A 14,580-nucleotide genomic window follows, 5' to 3' on the forward strand; every position below is an offset into this window, starting at 1 on the left:
GGCAGACCAAAGAGCGTCTTTCACCAAGTTAATGATCCTCCAGATGTTTGTCTCGGTGTGTGTCCCTGGGAACAGCCTATAGAGCACAGAGTCCTGTGTCACAGAGCTGCTTGGGATGAACCTTGGCAAAAACCACTGCATCTCTCTCCAGACCTTCTTTGCAAAGGCACATTCCACAATGAGATGAACAACGGCCTCTTCCCCACCACAGCCACCACGAGGGCAATGTGCAGAGGGGGTAAGACTCCTGATGTGTAGGAAGGATCTGATGGGGAGGGCCTTTCTCACCACCAGCCAAGCTACATCTTGGTGCTTGTTGGAAAGTTCTGGCGATGAGGCATTCTGCCAAATGACTTTGACAGTCTGCTCAGGGAACCATCCTACAGGATCCGCCATCTCCTTTTCCCTCAGGGCCTCCAGGACGTTACGTGCAGAACATTGCCTGTTGTACTGGTGGTCAATGGTGTTTCATTGCATAAATTTTTCCATGAGGGACAGGTGGTATGGCATGGTCCAACTACTTGGAGCGTTTCATGGCAGTATGGCCAGACCCGTCCTTTGCCACACCGGGGACAGGTAGAACCTCAGCATGTAGTGACACTTGGTGTTTGCGTACTGAGGGTCTACACACAGCTTATGCAGCCACACACAAAGGTGGCCATCAGGATGAGGGCGATGTTGGGCATGTTTGTTCCCCCTTTATCTAGAGGCTTGTACATCGCGTCCTTGTGAACATGATCCATTTTCGACCTCCAGATAAAGCGAAAGATTTAGCTCGGGTGATTGCCACAGCGCACGAGTGAGGAATGGGCCAGACCTGCGCCACGTACAGCGACACCGAGAGTGCCTCACACCTGATGACCAAGTTCTTACCCAGAATGGAGAAGGAGCGTCGCTCCCACATGCCCAGTTTTCTTTGCACTATAGCCACTCGCTCCTTCCAGTTTCTAACGCATGCCATGGTTCCTCCGAACCATATCCCCAGCACCTTCAGGCCGTCTGACCTGACAGTGAAGAGGACAAAGGATTGGTCAGCCCAGTTCCCAAAGAACATGGCCTTGCTCTTACCATGATTTACCTTAGCTCCTGAGGCCAGTTGAAACTGGTCACAGATGTTGATCTTGGAGGCCTCCGAGGCAAAGAGCGAGACTTGTTGGCTCCTCACCCCTTGGGGTTCCTCCTTGGCATCGACCCCCATTGACTGCAACCGGAGCAGGTTCTGCATGTTTTCCTGGAGTTGGGGCATTTCCCTCTATTTCTTTCTAGCTTTCTGGACACCTTTGAAGATGAAAAACTTCTTGATCGCTTCCCACCAGTGTGTCAGGACTGAAAGAGGGGTTTCACAGTTCTCCAACCTTTGTAATCCCTCTTGAGATCCTCAATGTTCTCTGGGGTCAGCAGTTGCACATTCAGCTTCCATGTCCTCCTGCCAACCCTCTAGTCTTCCTGTAAGTTACAGTCAGCCAGTAGGAGGCAGTGGTCAGAGAAGAGCACCGGCTTGACGTTGGTGGATCTGACTGTGAACGCAAGGGACACAAACTGGAAGTCTATTCTGGAATGGCTGGAGCCGTTTGGCCGTGACCAGATGTATTTATGCTGCGCTCCATCTGCAGGGTTGCTGAAGCCAGTGTTTAAGCAACCACTTGTGGAGTTCTGCTTTGCCTTAGTACCTGACTGGTGCAGGTGAGCTTGTTGCTGTCCCCTTTAAACTTGCCATTGCTATCAAACGTGCAGGTACAGAATAACTGCACTTTGACACTGAGTGTTCTGAAATGAATACACCTAACAGCCAATAGTAACGTTTGGTCCAGTAGGTTCAACAATTGACAGCAGAAAAATTCAGAGACCTTGAATCTAATCATGACCTTTGTAAACAGAACTACATTCATTTGAACAAACTGGTCACAAACTGGAAGAGTCGTTGTACTTTGTGCTGCTCTGGAACTTCGTTTAGGAGCTGAAATATTCATCAGATGGCGAGAGCAGTACTGAGTTAGAAAAGTTTGTCTAAAAAATCCTCCACAATCTGGACACTCAAGGCTGCAATAAACAGAATAATTGGTCATCAATGTCCAAAAATGGACAAGGGAGGATTGGCTTTATATGGGTTCTCACAGAATAACCATCAAACAAACCCTCCACAGGACACAGTGAGTATTTTATCAAAACATGACAGTAAACTAATGTAAAACTCTGAGAGGTGCTGATGATTTGGGGGTTTTGATTGTAGTTAATTGGACAAGGTCTCTGTGGGGTTCAGTGGAGGAGGCCTGCAGCAGTGTATCAGGAACCCAGAGGTTTCAGCAGCAGACTGGTCAGTGACCTTTTTTTTAACTGAATCATTGCATTTGCATCTGACTTTCAGGATTCTCTACCAATTAGAGTGGGTGGGCATGATGATCACTCTCAGCTGTCTGTTTTGGCTTCACTGTTTAGTGAACTGCACTGTTCACTGCCAGGGTCAGAACTGAAGCACTGCTGTGTCATAACAGAGCCAGGAAATGCACAGTTAGAGGCTCAATGTGGCAAGGCAATGCAACACTTCTCCGAGTTGTCCCTGGACATGACACTATGGGTTGAAGGGCCTTGCAAACAGGAGGAAGAAAGAAATATTAGATAACAAGCAGGCATGACTGGAAGCGGTCAAGGTGGACAGCAGCAGGAGTGTGGTGCCTCGCTCCTGGATACAGAGCCGTAAGAGGTTCAATGATCTGCTCAGAGCAGGAAAGGTGATTGGTGTAGCACATGGAAGTATAAACCGGCTCACTCTGCCTTCCCCAGTCTTCTCCTGCACATCACCCCTCATAGCAACACAGCCTGCAGGTGCACCCATTCCTCTCTACCGTGGCACCTCTTCACATCACCATTTGATCAGTAACCAGGACACTCACCTTCATCTCATTGCAATGTCACACCCATCCTTCACAACGACCTTCCACATATTCTTCCATCCTCTCAACACATTTCACTCTTCACCCTCAAATGTCTCTTCTTTCTCTCCTTGCTGTACACAAGAGCACAGGACACCAGGAAGAGGCAGCAAACTGGAGATGAGTCTCCAGTCACCTCCACCGTAAAAACTGTGAGCAGTTGGAGATAACCCAGGTCTCCACATGCCTGACCACTGGAGATGGAGAGAGAGAGGGGTCTCCCAGCTACCTGGTAGCAGAATTAAATATGACACAGCTTCATGGCATACAGCACTCACTCAGTCACTGAAATGTGATGATCTGCACAGTGATGACTTAGGACCATCCCAGTTTAGCCGTTCTAAGTGACTTTCATCCCTCACAGGTCCTTCAAGCTTCCCTCAGAAGCAGGTACCAGTGGAAGCTGAATACTCCTCAAAGGACGTCACTCACTCTGAAGAACCACCATCACAGGAACCATGTGCAGTCTGCACTAGTTCAAATACCCGCATCTCGGTGGGGCCACCAGGAGAGGTAGTGAGGTTGTCACATGTTGAAGTACACATTACGGGTAGAATTTGATGCCCTCTCCTGTGCTGAGTTTGGTGGCAGGTGGGCATCTAATCAGGCAGAAGACTAGCGGGTAGGGCCACTTTCCCACCTCTGCCCTGAGTAAGTCCACAGCAGGAAGCCCCATGGATGGCCTTCCCAATCCACCACCAACTGAGGGCTGTGAATGGGCAATTAATGACCACATAAGGGCCTCATCCCACCGCCACTGGTATTCAGACAACGGTGGGTGGGGGACTTGCCATGTTGGGAAAGCAAACCCTGTCGGGATTGCTTGTCAGCTTCTTGTGGTGGGGGAGGGAGGCGGGGAGTGGTGGGGGTGGAGGGTTGGTCTCACTCGTTCACTGGCACTTAATGCTTGATTAAGTGACCTGGCATTGGGAAGGAGGGCCCCGCTGACAGCCATCTTCCTGCCATTGCTGCTGACCCTTCTCCCCTGTAACCCACACTCCAGGTCTCCACAATTCAGCAGAAGCTGGCGTGAGAATCAGGGCCAGCAATGGAGGTTCCCCATTGGAAGGTGCAGGACCCCCAAACCAGTGCTGAACCTCAGGGGTCTTTCATGAAGTGTATTCTGGAGTATCAGCAGAAAATGTGTGAGGCTCGGTTATCATTTCCATTTGCACTGCACACTATTGAAACAAGATTGCAGGAGTCCAAATCTAGCATGAGTGCCATGATGTCTCAGGCCTTCGTGCTGATGTCCAAGACTGCGGAAAGAGTTACTGTCAAAACAGAACATCAGACACAACAGGTAACAGAGTGTATGTTGGCCCTCATCATTGGCCTATACATTCAATCTTCCATTTTAAAGAGGAGAAAAACCTTGCTTCAGCCATTCAGCGCTTCACTGAAGTGCCGCAAAGTGCTCTGTAGCTCTCAGCCAACACGAAAGAAGGGATGGGTCTTGAGACAGGAGGTGAAAAAAGGGCAGATGGAACTAGAGACTTAGAGCATTTCCACTCCTGACCCCTTGTGCACTACCCTGTCCCCACTGCGGCAGAGCCCCACATCCCACCTCCTGTCCCGGTGGCTAAGTTTGCACATGCACAGATGCAGGTGAGGCAACTTTTGGCAGGGCCCTCAGAGGATTTGGCCAAAAGCACCTGAGCAGCCTGAGCAGGAATATGAACAGCCTGTCCTGAGCTCTACTCAAGTTTCAAGCACCATGCAGGAGTAATGAAAAAATGGAAGTTAAAAGATTTGTAACTCTTTTGGGTACAAAACAAATAAACTAAATTAACAAATCAAGGGACAAATTAAAAAGCAGCCCCTTAAAGGGAAACTGCATAAAAGATTTGTAGTTGAACAAGGATATTGATGTGAGTGTTTACACTGTGTTAAATTGTCATAGTTCTCTTTCATGCTTCTGAATCACAAAAGTTATTACAAATTGCCCCATCCCAGCCATTGTTGTCTGTCACCTGCCGCATACCTTTCTTCACAAGGCAGAAGGCTATGAGAGAGTAAAAGATGAGGATGGGTGTCCTTGAGAGGGATAGATTGTTGCTTGTGGGGCTTCTTTGTGCTGGGGGCTCAAGGGTGGGGCACAATGGGTACATAATGTGAGCCAGATGGCTGCACTTCCTCACATTAACTAAGGTCTGCTTGAATCAGTCCATTCAGGCATCTCTGGCTGTGAAGTGTGCAGCTGCGTGTGACTTTCGCCACATCAGGCTCCTCCCCCTCACCCATCCTGCTCCAACTGCAGCTCCTCCTGCTTCCTCCTCCTCCTCTGAAGATGCGAATCAGTTATCTCCTTCCTCCACCTACAGCTCTGGTCCTCGTTGTTGCGTTATGTTTTGCAAGACACAACAGTTGAAACCTTGCTGGTGCACACTGAAGAACATCCTAGATCTATCCAAGCATCTGAAACGCATCTTTAACAACCTGATTGCTTGCTCAATTTTAACTCATGTGATAATGTGACTTGGGTTGTGACCTTTCCCGTTTGTCTGTGCTTGAGTTTCTCAGACATGTCTTTAGCCATATATTTAGAGGGTAGGCCTCAGCTCCAAGGAGCCATTCTCTGGCTCTACTTGGAGGTGAAAATATCTGTGACAGAAGAAGAAGAACCAAATTGGACTCAAAACGTTAACTCTATTATCTCTCCATACATGCTGTCAGACCCGCTGAGTTTTTCCAGCATTTTTGGTGTTTATATCTGTGAGGGATTTGACTGCTGCAGGAATCCTGTTAGCTCACTGGGTATCTTACACAGACATACATGATAATCTTTCAGTGGTTAAAGACTAGTTGAACATTTCCGTGGCACCCTGTGCAGTTGAAGAATTCTGGCTGGGTGACCTCACAGCTCCTTGATTATCACGTGTGTACAATTTATGACTCTCTGGATCTATGAGCATCAAAACAGTGCAGCAAATCTGAGGGCCCTCTGATGGCATCTGTCACCTGGAAGATGCACTTGTAATGTTTATCAAATCTCTCAATCTGCACCACACCAGCAGGTCCCTGGAAGGAGGCAGACACGAAGACATTCAGGGCTCTGGTCACCTTGATGGCCACTGGTGATGGTTGCCCACCTGTCTCACTGGGAGGAGATCTTCGTCCAGGAGGTTGCAAATGTTAGTGACATTTATAACCCCCCCACCCCAGGGCACTAGTGCTCAGCCTATGCCCTGAGAAAGGGGCTTTTGCCTGCTGTGAGTTGGAAATCTGCCCTCATCTCGTCACTCCTGTGAAGCAGCAGAGGGTGGAGGAGAAGATTTCTGTTGCTCATGCTGCTGTGGTCCTACTGCCTTTGGTGTTGCTGGTTCTGCTCCTGTTCCTTATCTGAAGTTGAAGGTAGAGGCGTATAAGTTGCTCTCATGCTCCTGTTCCTTATCTGAAGTTGAAGGTAGAGGCGTATAAGTTGCTCTCCTGCCCCTGTGAAGGCTGACAGCTAGGAAGTGCAGCTCAAAGGCAAAAAAATTCCAAAGTGGCAGAAATGGCTTCCAAAGTATTGGAAATCACCTGCAAAGCAGTGACAGCAAACTCTCAGGACAAGTCAGGTGAGCAAATGTCTAACACTTAGGCAAAAAAGTCACTCTCAGTATTTAAAGACCTTCCTTTATGTCAGTTGCTCAGTTGACAGGGCCCTCAACTGTGTCTGGCCCATCTCCTGCACATCCGCCCTCACACCTTCCTCTCCCTCCCAGAACCATGTTAGGGTCCCCCTTGTCCTCACTTATCACCCCACCAGCCTCCGCATTCAAAGGATCATCCTCCGCCATTTCCACCAATTCCAGCATGATGCCACCACCAAACATATCTTCCCTTCACCCCCAGCGGCATTCCGCAGGGATCGTTCCCTCCGGGACACCCTGGTCCACTCCTCCATCAATCCCTACACCTCAACCCCCTCCTACGGCACCTTCCCATGCAACCGCAGAAGGTGCAACACCTGCCCCTTTACTTCCCCTCTCCTCACCGTCCAAGGGCCCAAACACTCCTTTCAAGTGAAGCAGCATTTCACTTGCACTTCCCTCAATTTAGTCTACTGCATTCGCTGCTCCCAATGCGGTTTCCTCTTCATTGGAGAGACCAAATGCAGACTGGGTGACCGCTTTGCGGAACACCTTCGGGCTATCCACAAGCACGACCCAGACCTCCCTGTCGCTTGCCATTTCAACACTCCACCCTGCTCTCATGCCCACATGTCCCTCCTTGGCTTGCTGCATTGTTCCAGTGAAGCTCAACACAAACTGGAGGAACAGCACCTCATCTTCCAACTAAGCACTTTACAGCCTTCCGGACTGAATATTGAGTTCAATAATTTTAGATCATGAACCCTCTCCTCCATCCCCACCCCCTTTCCAATCCCCCCTTTTTTTTCCCAATAATTTTTATAGATTTTTCTTTTCCCACCTATTTCCATTATTTTTACATGTATTTCCATCCATTGTTTTATCTCTGCCTTTTAGTCTATTTCGATCCCTTCCCTTCACCCCACCCCACCCCCACTAGGGCTATCTGTACCTTGCTTGTCCTGCTTTTTACCCTTAATTAGCACATTCCTTAGATAATATCACCACCTTCAACACCTCTTTGTCCTTTTGTCTATGACATCTTTTGGCTATCTCCACTTATCACTAGCCCTCTATCCAGTTCTACCTGTCCCCTCCCCTTTAAACCAGCTTATATTTCACCTCTTTTCTATTTTTACTTAGTCGTGTTGAAGAGTCATACGGACTCGAAACATTAACTGTGTTCCTCTCCGCAGATGCTGCCCGACCTGCTGAGTTTTTCCAGGTATTTTTATTTTTGTTTTGGATTTCCAGCATCTGCTGTTTTTTGCTTTTATCCATCAATTCCTGTTGTCCTCTTGCTTTTCCTTACTTGTTGAGAAATCTGGGAAGTCCACGTGCAGAGTTAAAGTCAGAATCCACAGACATGATGGGCTGAATGGCCTCCTTCTGCACCGTAACAATCCTGTGATTAAGCGGCAGTGAACAAGAAATTAACATATCGAAGCGGCAGACGTGCCTATCCCATGGGATTCCCCCATGTGCTGAAGAACGTGTTTTTGTTATAGGCGGATGTCAACAGCTTCCTGCCAAATTGCCGAGATGCCGGCAGTTTCAGCTATTTTAACTTGCTGCCTGCATAGAAACCCACCCGCCCTAATAGGTTAAAATTCTTCCCAGTGTTTCTTTAGCGGCTGAACGTAATGCTTATTCTGCCTGAGAAAATCTAATTTCTGAGTCGCCCATTTCCTCTCTTTCCCCCCAGGCTGTCACCAGTCAACATGTGGATGGAAATGACGAGAATGTGGAGCGAGGCAACTGGTCCTCGAAGACTGACTACTTTCTCTCAGTGATTGGCTGTGCCGTGGGTCTGAGCAATGTCTGGAGATTCCCTTACCTGGCTTACAGAAATGGAGGAGGTACAGTCATGAAATACAAAATACAGGGGAGTGAAAGGCAAAATTACATTCATTGGTTTATTAAGAACATCAAATTGAATGTACTGTCCAAGGCAAATAATATAGGATCAAAATTTCTAATATAAGGAATGATGAATTGAATGTCAAAGCTTTAAACTGTTGTCTATTTATAAAATATTTCCTTTGGAATTGAAGTGATGTGACAAGATAGTATTTATTTTGAGGAAAATAGGAGCTCATGGTGTCATGCGTAACATATTAACATAGATAGAAGATTGGCTGGCTGGCAGAAAACAGAGAGTATGCATAAATGGGTCTTTTTTCTGATTGGCAGGATGACTAGTGGGATCCCGTAGAGTCTGTTCTGTGGCCTCAACTTTTTGCAATTTATATCAATGACTTAGATGAAGGGCATGGAGGCATGGTAGCTAAATGTGCAGGTGACACAAAGATAGGTAGGAAAGTATGTTGTGAAGAGGACATAAGAAGGTTGCAGACAGATATAGATAGCTTGAGTGAGTGGGCAAAAATCTGGCAGATGGAGTATAATGTACGAAAATGTGAAGTCATTCACTTTGCCAGGAAGAATAAAACAAAGCAGTGTATTACTTAGACAGAGAACCGTTGCAGAATTCCATGATGCAGAGGGATCTAGGTGTTCTGGTGCATGAGTCACAAAAGGTTAGTATGCAGGTAAAGCCAGTAATTAAGAAGGGTAATGGAATGCTATCCTTTATTATGAGAGGGATTGAATATAAAAGTAACGATGTTGTGCTTCAGTTATACAGGGCATTGGTGAGACCACATCTCAAATATTGTGTGCAGTTTTGGTCTTCTTATTTAAGGAAGGATATAAATGTGTTGGAGGCAGTTCAGTGGAGGTTTACTAGATTGATGCCTGGAATGAGCAGGCTGTCTTATGAGGAATGGTTAGACAGACTACGTTTCTTTCCACTGGAATTTAGAAGAGTGATGGGTGACTTGATTGAAGTATATAAGATCCTGAACAGTATTGACAAAGTGGACATGGGAAGGATGTTGCCTCTTATGCCTGAGTCCAGATCTCGGGAACACTGATTTAAAATTAGGTGTCGCCTTTTTATGACAGAGATGAGGAAAAAAAATTCTCTCAGAAGGCTGTGCGACTTTGGAACTCTCTGCCTCAGAAGGTGGTGGAGGTGGGGTCATTGAATAATTTTAAGGCAGAGGTTGATAGATTCCTGTTCGGCAACAGAATCAAAGGTTATCGGGAATAGATGGGAATGTGGAATTCAAAACACAAACAGATCAGCCATGATCTTTTTGAATGGCGGAGCAGGTTTGAGGGGCCGAATGGCCTAATTCTGCTCCTATTTTGTATGTTCGTATGTTCATGTTGTCCATCCCAGGTTGTTCTGAGGACAAAAAGAGATGATTACATGGTGTGAAACTGAAGACATGTGTAGATCAGACCAATTAAGTTTGACCTGTTTAGTTGATAAGATCTGTGAAGCGGCTGAGGTTTTACAAAACTGTTATATTCATTTTTTATTCCAGTTTTCAGGCTGCCAGATTTTATTGAATTCAATTTTACAATTTATTTTGATGGGATTTGAACTTTTGAGCTGTTCAGTAAAGATGAATGGAATGTTGGCCTTTATCTCAAGAGGACTAGAATACAAAGGGGAGGAAATGATTTTTAGTTTTAAAGAGTCGCATTTAGGACCCATCTGGATTGCTGAGCTCAGTTCTGGGAAACATGGGCTGGCGGGTTTGAAGGCTTTGAAAATCCAGCTGGTGGTCTCCCTCCCACCTACCCTCAATCTGTCTGACATTTTACGGGGGGTGCGGGGGAGTTGTCAAGACCTGGGCAGGAGGAGGAAGTCTCCAACCTTGTCCTCATCTCACTGGCCACTGTAGTTTCTCATTACCATGGCGACAAGTGCATCAAGTAAGTTTTTGCAGCATTCTTGCTGTTGTGTCGACTCTCACTTCCCAGAGCAAGTGCACATAGGGTGCACCGCTGACATTCTTAGAGACCATGGCCTGGTCAATCATGAGGCTGGAAGGTGCAAGTCTGAATACTGAACACTTTTTTTATTCATTCATGGGATGTGGGCATCGCTGGCTAAGCCAACATTTATTGCCCATCTCTAACTGTCATTGATAAGGTGATGGTGAGCTGCCTCCTTGAACAGCTGCAGTCCATGTGGTGTAGGTACACCCACAGTGCTGTTAGGGAGGAAGTTCCAGGATTTTGACACAGCTTCGATGTGACTGGTTGGACATCCCTTTCAATGCAATAGAATGGCAATCAGGCCCAGGAGAAATATGGACATCACCCATCGGCTCCACTTTACTCCTTCTGGAATCTGGTGGCTATTAAAGTAGCATGGGCACATCTTCCACATTGTGTGATTTCTTGATGGCATCATCTTGTGGTAGCTGATGATCATCACCGTCTTCAGGTCCCTGGTCCTCCTGCTCTTCATCCTCCAAGAGCTCTCATCCTCATCCATTTCTCCCCCTGGCAAGGGATCTCCCCTTTGCTGTGCCAGGTTGTGAAGGGCACCACACAGCACGATGATGCAGGGTATCCTATCTGGAGTGTATTACAGTGCCATACCTGGGCAGTCCAGACATCGGAAGTGCATCTTCAGAAAGTCAATGGTCTGCTCGATTAGGGACTGTGTGGAGCTGTGAGCTGCGTTGTATCTCTCCTCCGAAGCACTCTGAGGACATGACACCGGTATCATGAGCCAGCGTTTCAGTCGGTACCCCTTATCCCCAAGCAGTCATCCCTGTAGACACTCGGGCCCTTCGAATATCTGAGGCACCTGGGAGTGACTCAGGATGTAGGAGTCATGGCAACTCCCAGGGTACCTGGCACAAATGCGCAGTATGTGCTCCGGATGATCACACACCAACTGAACATTGATGGAATGAAGACCTTTATGGATGATAAGCATTAGGGGCTGTTGCCATGGAGCACTTAAAGCCACATGGGTACAGTTGATTGGACTCTGCACTCTAAGGAAGCCTGAGATAGCTGCAAACTCAATGAATCTCACAGCATCACAACCTTCGTTGAGAGCAAACCTCACATAATGGTGTGCCTTGCTGTTGCAGGAATCTGTGACCTCCTTGATGTGTCTATGTGTTGCGGACTGTGAGATGCCACACAGATCCCTTGTGGTCCCTGGAATGACCCGTAGGCAAAGAAATTGAGGCCATGGTGACCTTCAATGCCACTGGCAGGGGATGGCTTCCCACTCCATGGGGTGTTAGTTCCTCCTGTAGAATGTGGCAGATGTGATTTACCAGAGCTTGGGACAAGTGTAGACATGCATGGCATTGTCTCTTACTCATCTGTAAATAGGTGAGTCTCCTTCAGTAAACCCTTGGTCTAGCGAGTTGTCTCCATGGTCTGGGTCTATCCTCATGATCCTCGTATTCTTGCTGTGGCTCCCCTTGACCCTCAGGCAGGTCTCCTCCTGAACCCGAGCCCAGCGCCGTCTGTCCCTTCTTCTCCTCCATTCGATTAGAGTCCTAAAAAATGGCAGCTTTGCATCCTGGATCAATAACTCATTTGTCTTTCCCTCTGAAATGATAGATTGAATAGATTAATGAATAACAGGTGAACATAGTGAAGCTCACAATCTGTAACCAAAAGTAACTGTAATGGTCTAGAATGGCTTCTGCCCCACTAGCCTTGTCGCTGATGCAGCCTTGTATCTGAGGCACTAACAGACACATCAGGTCAGCAAGAAGCCATCCCTGAGGCTTTACATCTGAATCTCACAGAGGCTGGAGAAGGTTTGAATGACATGTGTGATCTGACCTTGCTCAGTGCTCCAATCTCTGATCTGGCACACTCATTAACAATATGTTGCTCATGTTTAATGACTGGATGCCCTTTGGCCCGTTATGAATGCCAATTCTGGAAAGCACATGACAGTCTCCCATTGATGGGGTCCCATATATGCAGCACCTGTGCCTCTTTAACAGTTGCCTGCATTCCCAAATTTTGCATTCCTAAGTGTTAATGTTGAAATGCAGCGACTGTGATGTTAAGCCAGTGACTCCGACATTCCCCTATTATAGCGCCGCAAAAGGCTGCCTTCTAAAAGAGGTCTTCCTCCTTTCTCTCAACTCTGACTCCAGTTTAATCTCGTGGCACCTACAAGTTAGAAGGTGGCTCTGAAAGGGTTCCTTATTCCAGCAGTGCTCCCCTCCCACACTGCCGCAGACCCCTCCTGTGCAAATTCGCTTCTAATTCTGATTTATATCTGCGCCATTACTTTGGTGCAAGATGGTGGTTCTGCGCTATTAATTCAAGATCAGCTTTGATGATCCCTCTCTCACTGTCTGCATCCTAGAAGTTAGAGCTCCCTCCTGTTATTCTCCAACTTCCCCGAGTAATACTGGATCCCATTGTTGTTGTGGTCAACATGACCAGCACCCCCGCTTCCGTGCCCATCACTGCTGACATGCCCATGCCCCATGTGGATCCCTGAACCCTCCCCATCTAAACGCTGTTTACAAGGGCATACACACTCTCTCAACCACACATGCTCACATACACGCTCTATTGCTCTCAACACACACAGACACACGTGCACACACACACACTTTCGCTGTTGTGGCACAGCTGATGGTAAATGCTGAGCTATTCAAATCCTGGAGGAAAACTAGAAACAACTGCCACAACTGTTTTGCAATTTGTATACATTTCGAGATGCGTGCCTTGAACTCAGTAGTAATAAGGCCACCAAGTCTTATAGGTTTCTTACAAAATGAAATTAAACCTTTATTAATAGAAGAAATGATTTTAAGTACATACATAGATCTACAAATGACTACTATAATAACTTCAAAATCCCCTAGTTAATCTAACTCCCAGTTACGCTTTCATTAAGGCAACCGTACAACACGTAGATTTTAAAAGACCCAGGCAAAGGAACACCCAATACCCTGAAACAGTCAAAGTGAGTTTTCTTAGCTTCAGTTCTTTGTAGACAGCAGCTTGAGGCTTAGATGCTGAAGGCTTTTCACACTTGTTAGATCTTAGAATGCCTTCCCTTGCACACAGCCTTCTCTCCTTTATCCATATATTCCCCTTTGAATGTAAATTCCCATTGTTTCTCTATGTCTTTGTACTTCACCTCTCTAAAAATAAAAATCTTTCATAGTACCAATTTAACTAGTCATTTTTAGGAAAAATAAACACACTGTTTCTTAACTTCTCCTGGCTAACTGTAATATTTCACTCCATCTTTTGAATTAAAACCAGTCTGATTTATTTAAAAAATACAATTGTTCCCTTTACACCTTACATCATAAAACAACCCCATGTTTACCTACTTGACATTTCAAACCTAGCTTACCTTCTGTTACATCAAAGCCTTCAGACCAGCTGCCTTCAATTCAATTAAGTCCCACGCACACACACAGACCCATAGGCACGGACCCCATTATCACTCTATTTTATAATAGATTCCAATAACACTATGAAAATTATTATATTTGCCTGACACCAGGGACAGCCAATACTCTCACCCCTGACTGTCAGCCCAAGGAGTGTCTCTACACTCTGACTCCAATCTGCTGGCCCCAGACCAAGGAGTGGCTTTCAATGAGTTCCCCACTGTCCTCATGACTGAACACCACACTGTCTCCCTTCCCACCCACCCCCCTTTCATAAGTCTCAGTGCAACCTATCCCTCACGTGCCACACTAACAGACAATACCCCACTCCTTTCCTATTCCAGTTTCTGTGTGCACCCCTCCCATTCATATATGTGGTATCTCATCCACCCCCTTAATTAGCAGTGTTTCAGTTTCCCTTGTTGGGCTACAAATTCCCAACCCTCAGTCTCCCCTCTGCCTACCATCGTTCCCCTTCCACCTCCCCACCTTGCCCCCCCCCCCCCCCCCCCCCAACAACCAAATCCCTTGCAATGCCTTGCTGCCCCTTTGGCCCCCATACGTCTGGTATCCTATTCCCAGCCCTCCGTCCCAGTCAAAATGCTGGTCTCTTTTTAAGTGTTCAGCTCTGCCATGTTACCACTGCACAGTGATGTCCTTCAGGACTATGAAGACACCCATCAGGAGCAATAAAAACCTACACCCCCAGCAGTATGATGTTCCACTGGCAATGCAATAAGACCAGTGCACAATTGTGGCAGGTAGGCTAGGAATGTTGCACTCACCTTGAAGGAGCGAGCAAAGTGGGGG

The 14,580-nt window shown here is 46.9% G+C and overlaps 2 protein-coding genes across 9 annotated transcripts in view; one reads left to right on the forward strand and one right to left on the reverse strand.

Moving 5' to 3' along the window:
* Window positions 1–14,580, reverse strand: part of LOC144683856 (sodium- and chloride-dependent neutral and basic amino acid transporter B(0+)-like) — a 435,158-nt gene that overhangs the window by 259,110 nt on the left and 161,468 nt on the right. The gene's annotated exons all lie outside the window — the stretch shown is intronic.
* LOC144683854 (sodium- and chloride-dependent neutral and basic amino acid transporter B(0+)-like) overlaps window positions 1–14,580 on the forward strand; it is a 453,756-nt gene that overhangs the window by 117,409 nt on the left and 321,767 nt on the right. For 3 of the 8 annotated variants that reach the window (XR_013577344.1, XR_013577345.1, XM_078547360.1), the window contains exons 1-2: window positions 1,917–2,150; window positions 8,211–8,364. The exons of 1 other annotated variant lie outside the window; for it this stretch is intronic. Coding sequence is in view for 2 of the 7 variants with exons in the window: in XM_078547360.1 (XP_078403486.1) it covers window positions 2,079–2,150; window positions 8,211–8,364 (226 nt within the window). In the remaining 5 variants the exon portion in view is untranslated. Of the gene's footprint in view, window positions 1–1,896; window positions 2,151–2,494; window positions 2,730–8,210; window positions 8,365–14,580 lie in introns of those variants that run through there. 4 more of the 8 variants (XM_078547361.1, XR_013577348.1, XR_013577347.1 and 1 more) reach the window with 4 other exon arrangements.

This window comes from Cetorhinus maximus, chromosome 8 (assembly GCF_964194155.1).
Source record: "Cetorhinus maximus chromosome 8, sCetMax3.hap1.1, whole genome shotgun sequence".
Taxonomy (NCBI): Eukaryota; Metazoa; Chordata; class Chondrichthyes; order Lamniformes; family Cetorhinidae; genus Cetorhinus; species Cetorhinus maximus.